This window comes from Macrobrachium rosenbergii, chromosome 5, assembly GCF_040412425.1.
Source record: "Macrobrachium rosenbergii isolate ZJJX-2024 chromosome 5, ASM4041242v1, whole genome shotgun sequence".
NCBI lineage: Eukaryota > Metazoa > Arthropoda > Malacostraca > Decapoda > Palaemonidae > Macrobrachium > Macrobrachium rosenbergii.
In genome coordinates, this window is record NC_089745.1 from 34,909,189 (window position 1) to 34,917,989 (window position 8,801).

Here is an 8,801-nt window from a genome sequence, read left to right on the forward strand (position 1 = left end):
ATGACAGTTCATCTTCTGGAGGTGAGTGTGGCGTCCTTATGAAAGCTGGTCTATCTGAGACTTCAGAGACCATCAGGCTTTAGCCTTTCTGCTGTTTTTCTGTCCCTGGGGAACATGACTGAAGTCACTGGGCAACTGACTTAAGAGGACATCCAGAGCTGTGGTCTTGAGCACTGCACGGTTCTCCATGCATTGGCATTCTGTTCTTGATAGAAGCCATCAGCTGAATTTTCCTCTTTAGACAAGATACCCATGGTGGACAACAGATCCTGAAAAGGCATAGCAGAGTGATGAGACAATGGGCTTTATGAAGGCAAAATGTACCACTGTATCACGTCAAAATGTCACTGACAAAAATGTTGCCCATCACAATGTCGCATGAAAAAATGCCGTGTGTCAATATGTTGTCATTGTCAGAATGTTGCCTCAGTCAAAATGTCAAGAACCAAAATGTTGTCAGTGTTTGTATTGTGAAGCAACCCCTGCAGTTCTTCTGAGTTCATACCAAGAATCTACATAGCCCAAAATGGGATTTAGCGGAGCATCATGCATATTCTGCTTCACACGCTGGACCTTTCTTTTTAGACATGATATTGGTGGCATCTGTCCTTGCACAGCGGCGGATAATCAATGAGTAGATGCTGCAACCACTTGGTGAGCACTAGTCTCAGGAGCTGCCTCTGCACACACTTTCATTTTAGCTACTGCTTTTTTCCTTTTGGCCTTTGCTGGATCAGGCCCATGATTATGACCTTCTGGCTCTTTCACAGCAGCATCATTTTTCTTGTGAATCCGTGCTGAGCACTTCACTCTGTCATATTCCATGCAATTCCAAGTGGTTTTCCCAGCTTTATCAATTTTTTCCTTTTGAAAAAGGAAACCATGATAATTCAACAGATTGCTGCCTTTCTGGCTTTTCACAAATTCCAGAGGCATTGAGAAATTTTTTTTAAAATGATTTTGGTGATACAATGAGAGATCTGGATTAAGACAGACTGACAGCTCCACAAAACAGACTGACTAAACCGCATACCAAATGAACCTAAAACACCTCATATATGTATATATATGTATAGAAGACTAAAATGACCAACATTTCTTGCCAATTGTCTCCCTGTTTGCTTGGCCATTATGCCATTACTCATTGTCAGTGACGACATTATGACATATGACATATTTTGACTGTGGCAACATTTTGACAGTGACAGCATACTGATGGGCAACATTTTTGTCCACGACATTTTGACATGAAATCTGTATCACAAAGATCTTAAACCAGTGATATTACTTGACCAAAACACTTAGATTTAGAATGAAGACAATAGTATCAAAAGAATTTGAGCTTCAGGGCTTCTACACTAATGGTGGGTTTCCTGTAGCTGGTGATATCTTTGGAAAGACTTATTTGCACATGGCAGTTGAGTGATGCTTGCAATTTTGGTCTTCAGTTGGACAGATAAATGTATCTATTTTTGTAGCAGACTCAATTGATGAGTAGCTAAGAATTTTTATAGCTCCTTCATCATCTCAGCCTCAATCTCAAATGCAGTGCTGGATCAGCATGGGGTTTTCAGTACATACTGCATACAGGGTCAGACCTGCTGCCTACCTCTTGATGAACTCATGGGGAGACAGACCTTGGTGGGGGTCTCATGCCAACCAAATAGTAATTTTGGAGGACCTTGGTAGGTAATAGAAGATGCAAGACAGGACAGGTAAGGCTAGAAACATTTTGTTGGTTACAGTATTCACATCTTGAATGCCAGAATCGTGGCATCATTTGGTCACACATGTTAACTTGGTAAGCAAAGTCACGCTCTTCCACATCATCTTACCCCATTAATAGATGAAGTTATCTAAAATTTAGAAAATTTGACCATCTAAATTTTATCTCTTGCATTTCCTTATGAGACAGAACTATGTACGGTTGCCTTGCTGTAATCTCTTGAGTTTATGTACTCCTTAGGTAAACCCCTTTCAGTCTCTAAGACCCTTGGTTCCTAACATAATTACAGTTTTCAAGGGCTCTCTTGGATATGTCTGCCCTTCTTAACAATGTGGAACATCAAGAAACCATCTTCTCCAATGTAAATACCCTGTAGTGAGTCAGGCATAAAGGAATTGTTGGAGTTATGAACAAAATCAAGTTTTCTTAATGAAAAGTTAAGTTTTTTTATTTAAACCCACCAATCATAAATAGGGCCTCTTACCAACTCCTCTGATCCCACAGTTGTATCGTTAGTGTGCATGATATCTGAGGCAGGTGGGGATAGGTGTCAGAAGTTCCAGGTGGCATTAATGTCACAAACAATTTGTGAGTCTGGAGATGATGGGTTTGTGTGAAAAATATTTTGTTATAAAAACATAGTCAATTTTTCTTATTGGACTTATATTTTACTTGACCAAATTTTTTTAATGCTGCTTATTGAATAATTTAATTTTTACTACCATACAGTAATACTTTGGATATGCTTCAGGACAGTTCAGAAAAAATTTAAGGGACATCATCATGCACCATACTCATTTTAATCTTTGAAGTTCAGCCAATCAAGATGGTCATGAGCTTTAGACACGTAAACTACGGTACTTGCTAAAACTGGTAGTAAGTAATAAGAAAACAAAGAAAACAAGTGTTCAGTCAGACCTCATTTTTAATGAAGTACTGTACATGCAAGAAATGATTACTAAATAGAGGGCACAAACAAAGAAATTTATAGCTTAGAAATAAAGTTGTGTTAATCACATCAAACAAAAGTCTGGTGTAAGCTAAAGTAGGTACAGTACTGTATATGTATTAAAGAGGAATAGAGGAAATTAGCAAGAAATATCAGTACTATAATACCTTTTTAAAAGTGGAGTTATCATACATCTCTCTGCAGTCACACAAGAACATAAGGAGATCAAAGCAAGTCTGAAACATTATGGATGCATGCAGACTTGGGTTTAGGACCAGATATTGATTTAGAGTCTTTTGGGCAACTTTCGGTCTTGCTAGAAGCAATCTCAGCAACCATTACAGCTTTCAGCAAGAACAGGAAAAATCAGGATAAATTAAAAGCATGGCATTGATTGGCTACTAAATGTATTGCATAAAAGATATATACTGTATTTACATTCATCACAGTTTCAATATTCAGTACAATAAATGTGTACCAGTACTGTGTTATGCAGTTCGTTTTCAAATGCCACTCATTTTTAGTACCATGTTGCATAAGTCCACCATATTATTTCAGAGCCGGACAGGGTCCAACTAGTGGAGGTCACACATGGTTGCAAGATCCCTCTGCAAGAGATGGAGCAGAGGAACCACGCAGAGTACAAACACCTCTTGTAGCTATGTTGAGGGAAACCTGGTTCATTGGAGCTGTTGGTGCAGCTGGTTTTATTGTTCTGTCAATATTTGTAGCTGTAGTTTGCTATCGTCGGAAAAAGCTTGAAAAAAGAGCTATGGGAGGTTAGTGCACTTGTGCTTAATGACATATTATTAGCTGTTTCACTTATTTCTGAAGGCTGATTTGTTGTTGCTATAGCCACAGAAATTTGTGTAACCATGAAATGAGAACATAACACTTGCACTGAATAGAAATGAGTTTTCCCATGTTATAAGTAAATGGAAATAAAACAGTTTAATAATTACAATTTTTGTTCATTTTATTTATCAGTTTTAGTCCAGTAGTGCTGTACAATAACATAATTTAGTTGTTGCCTACCCATGGGATGTTTTATAATTTTGGAAAAAATATCTAATATAATTACAGCATGTAGTAGATACACTGTAAACGAACAAAATTTTATGCAAATTTTACTTTATTATGCAGTTATGTATTGTCTGCTTAATTCATTCAAATTGACTTCCCACTCAGGTTATAAACTTGATAGCAGGAGTGTTAATGGCACTATGACAGGAGGTCTCTGGATTGAAAGGGGACCATGGGGAACTTCTCCCGCTGCTGTAGAGGAAAAAACTGAAAATGGGCCTGAAAAGTTACTTAACCTTCACACTGCTGCAGCAGATTATGCTGAGGTTGAAGGACCTCCCATGTCCCTTGTGCCTCCTGGACCTCAAACTTTGGGAACACCTGTGGCTTATGCTACCACAAACATTGTTCATGGAAGAAATGTAAGATTCTGATATGTTTTTACAACTGATTTGTTAAGTTTTGTCGTGCAAAATTTTCTCGAATGACTACTTACAAAAAAAAAACAGTTTAACCAGTCCACTATGCCAAAATTTTTTCAATTTAAAAATTTTGCCTTGATATGGCTGCCATATCAAGTTTTAGATTTAAATGATTTACTTGATATATTTAGTGTTGAAAGTTCATGTTGCAAGACAACCTTTCGATTGGTACACTTGCTAAGTGTTGTTGCAGAAATATATACTAACTCCATATCAAGTTGAACTTGGTCACACATGCTTTGCTGTTTCATCATGACTTCTTCAAGATATTGAAGTGTCCAGTTTCAGTGTAAGTTATTGAAAAAAAAGTATCTTCACTTGAATAGTTCTTTGTTTCCTTATGATCTGCAAACATCTGTTTGCTTAGATGAATACCAGTAGGTTAATTTTAGGTCAAAGGTTAATGTGACAGCAACTCAGTAACTTAGTTCAACCCATGCATAAAAGAAAGGAGTTGAAAGAAAAACTGTTGAGCCTAATCCCCAGAAAGAAGAAATAGACCACCTGTAAAGTGCTTGTGTGCTGCACACTGTAAGGTGTAAAAAAATGTTCTTTGCTGCATCCTTTCATCCCCACTTGTAATGCTTCCTGTCTTGTACTTTTCATTTTTTTTTTTTTTTTTGGTATCTTCACACTTAGCTGTCTAACTATTTCAGCTGTGTCTTTTTTCCAATTTTCAGGCCCAGTTCTAAAACTAATCTTTCATGTTAGCTGTGAATAAAGAATTGTGCATCATTGGTATGGTTAAACTGCTAAATAATAATAATAGTTTAGTAGTAGTAGTAATAGTAGTAGTAGTAGTAGTAGTATCATCAAAAATAGGAATGAAGAGAATTCAAAATCTTGACAGTAGAGGAAATGAAACACTTGTCAAATAAGCAATCCAGGTTAAATAGATAATATTGACCTGAAAGAAGGGACCCTCCTTCACATAAATAGGACAGTTACAGAAGTAGGAGGTACTCTTTCAAATATACTTTCAAGATAAGTGTTGATTGATGAAGTATGAGCAGTGTGATATTCACTGCAAATAGACAAGAGTTTGAGATGAAAGAGGTTAGGAGTGTTTGAACCATCAACATATTTGGTGTAGGAGAAGAGGAAGGGGAGGAAAAGAGTGAAAACAGGACCAGAGACTAAGTAAAATTGGACTGGTAGATCTTGTGCAACTAACATTGGTATAATAAATGTATGTCTCTATATATTTACTAAAGAAGACATTTTGATTTGGTCCCAAGTTCCCCATTGTAAGTGGACTTCGCAGCCTTAAATTTTTGTTTTCCTAAGTTCTATGATTATTTGTTCTGGCTTCATATTACAGGCTTACCAGCAGCAATGAGTAAAGGCAATCCGGTTTTATTGCACGTCTGGCGACGCCGTTAACTGGATTTTTGGCGCCAGTCACTGGTTAGCGGCACCACTATCAGGTTAACGGTGCCATTAAGCGGGTTATTAGCGCTTTTATTACCAATTTTCAGTTAGCGACTCTCAGTCGGGAACAGAACCCCTTCTTTTAACCAGGGACTGCCTGTACTGTCATTCTAAGTACTACGCATACAGTGTATTTTGTTTGTGTGTGTCGCCAAGCTACTTTTATTCTTGTTTATGCAGGTTTTTGATAGTGAAATCTAGTACATAGAGAGAAAAGCCAGTTAAATGACAAGGGAAACTTGAGGATCAGGGGAAACTTTTTTTTTTTTTTTTTTTTTTCAAAGCCTGGTAGTTTTGCTGTAAGCAGCAGACTTGGTTACACATTTCCATTAGTTGTTTCAGTATGACAATGGTCTCATTATTCCATTGTTGCTTTATTTTGTAATAATAGTAACAAATATATTGTATTTTGTAATCTGGGACATTGTATTTTACTTGAAACTATGGGGTAATCCTGCTATACTTTGTTCAGAAATGATCAGGTCATCCAAGACGTTTTAATATTAAGTAACCAGAGGGTGTCCTTTTTTGTTATATTGCTGGAATGTAAGATAAAAGGTAAATTTACTGGAAATGTATGGTAATATTATATAAATAGAAGATGAGAGGACAAAAGCTGAGTGATATTTTCTTGGTAATATTATATAAATAGAAGATGAGAGGACAAAAGCTGAATGATTACATATTAAAGCAAAAATGATTTAGATTAGAAGTTGTAAAGACTAAAATCAATATCAAAATTTTATTTAGACATACAGACTTGGACGTAGGATCAGGCCGTGGGGTATTCTTGGTAATGTGTCGTTTACCTGTCTTTGTATATGAATGTGGCACTGTATTTTCTCTTGAGTTTCTAATGGATGCACAATATTTACCAGGGTGAGAAGGTGGAGCCAAATATTCCCGTGTATGATAGCATGTATGGGGACAATAGTGGAGTACACCAGGGTGATGATAACCTTGTGCTTTACTGTACTCTCAAAAAGCAACATCTCCACAAACCTACACTTTCACCTGCTGGCGCCAACAAACAGGTAAGTCACAAAAAATATTTATGAAGAGCCAAAGTGTTTGTTTGGTCACAGACACCATTTTGTGATGAGTTGAAATGAACAAAACTGTTTTGTGCTTTGCATTTTTATTGTTTCCTAACCATTGCTATGAAACTGCAAAGACTTTTATATTGCATCTATATGTTCCTCTACATTTACAAATCTTACATTTTTTATCCCAAAATGACTAACGTTGCATGAAGGTTCATCATAGGCTATTGAGTGCCATTTAGAGTACAAGTACTTTCCTGCTTACCTGTGCAGCTGAGCACAGTATTTGGGGTTATTTCTTGTTGTAGCTGTTGTCATGTTTTTATATACTGGTAAGGCAGTACCAAGAATTTCTAGGAACAAGTAAAATACATAGCAGTTTGTGTTTTCCTGGAAGTTTAGACTGCAAATGTGCAAGTCAGAGATATCCTTATGTTTGAGGAATGATAACTATTAAGCCCTTCATGGAAATTAGGTGTCTCATCAACTCAGGGACTTCTTTAGGACATGCAAAATAAAGATTCTTTTAGGTAAAGGACACTATAGTAAAAGGAGCTTGACAGACTTAGCTAAGCCAAGTCTGAAAATAAAAAGAAAAAGAAAGGGGTATGAAAAAAACTGCCTAATTCAAGAGGAACCTGTATTTAATTAAGAAAAACAGAAACTGGAAGTAAATTCCAAAACTTGTTGGCAGATGGAGAGCTCTTGTTGCTAGAGTACACAGTCTTGAAGTTATTCATCAACTCAGATGATACCCAAATTTAGCCAAACAATGGCTGGAATATCACTTGTTGAAAAGAAGATGAAAAAAAAGTGAGGCCACTCTTTAATAAAGAAAAGATTACAGTATCTAGAGAGGGGGAATATCAGACATCTAAAAGATGGAACAGCCTTCCAATAGGTTTTGTCTGGCCGAATCAATGTTTATAATGAAACTGAAGTTATATGAAAGAAGGAAGAATTTAGTACATATACAGTATTAGAAACTGAAGTGCCAGGACTGACCACTGAATATCCCCAAGAGGAAAGGAAAGGTAAGGTAGATGAATGTGATAAAGAAGTAATAAAGAAAAAAAGAAACATTATAGAAAGAACACTTTACATCCATCAGTATGGTGCACACACAGACACATACAGTATATACATACTACATAAATACATATGCATTCATAAACAGTAGAGTAGCACACCAAGATAATAGACCGTGATATATCGTACTTCCAGGTATATTGGTGCAAAATGGAAATGTCGATTTGAGGGTTTTCACCTCTGAATCGAGCCTAGGCTAATTTCATTCATTTTTTTTATTGATTATTTTACTCAAATATTTTCCATGTTTATTGTACAGCTAAGTAAAATTTGTTATTGTTACTGTCTTCATTAGTTCACATTGCTTTCAACTCTAAAAATTATGCTAAAACTTTTACTGTCCTGCAGTTTATATTAATGATAAGGCTTTTATCTTACTTTACTGGTACTATTTGTTTATATAAATATATGCTTTATAGCAAAAAAAAAAAAAAAAAAAAAAAAAGGGATGGTACTATGAGAGAAAACGACTATGCTTACATATACAAGGGTAACTTAATTAGTTGTCACACATCTGTAAGACATTTATTTAAAATTATAAGCATTTTAGGGGTGTATATACTTCAGAGTAACAGTTGTAGGAGGGTAATGTAAAATGACTGGGTGTTTTGGGATAATGGTTTGGGGTGTACTTTTGTTTGAAATAGTATACTGTATTTTTGTTGAACTTAAATTAGGCAGTAAATTGTTAAAATAGGTAGTTATAAGTGTTTTACAGTAGTTGAAGGGGTCTGGTTAAACAAATCATTTATAACTAACTAAGTTGAAGGGGTACTGGGTATAAATGTACCTGTACAGTCCTTTACAGCAAAAACATACATTCATGTATATATACAGCAATACAGTGAACCCCCCCGTATTCGTGGGGGATGTGTCCCACACCCCCCCGCAAATAGCTAAAATCCGTGAATACATAAAACCCCTCTAAAAACACTTAGAACTGCCCATTTTGATAGTTTAAACACAGAAAAACCCTGTAAAAATGCATATACCTGAGTATTTTAAGTTTTGTACATGCAACTTACCCGTCAGATATATACTTAGCTATAGTCTCCGAC

At 36.1% G+C, this 8,801-nt stretch overlaps 1 protein-coding gene across 1 annotated transcript in view; it reads left to right on the forward strand.

Moving 5' to 3' along the window:
- LOC136838646 (roundabout homolog 2-like) overlaps positions 1–8,801 on the forward strand; it is a 170,191-nt gene that overhangs the window by 114,478 nt on the left and 46,912 nt on the right. Inside the window, exons 14-16 of the mRNA XM_067103957.1 lie at positions 3,234–3,454; positions 3,864–4,120; positions 6,490–6,645. Of these exons, the coding sequence (XP_066960058.1) occupies positions 3,234–3,454; positions 3,864–4,120; positions 6,490–6,645 (634 nt within the window). The remainder of the gene's footprint in view (positions 1–3,233; positions 3,455–3,863; positions 4,121–6,489; positions 6,646–8,801) is intronic.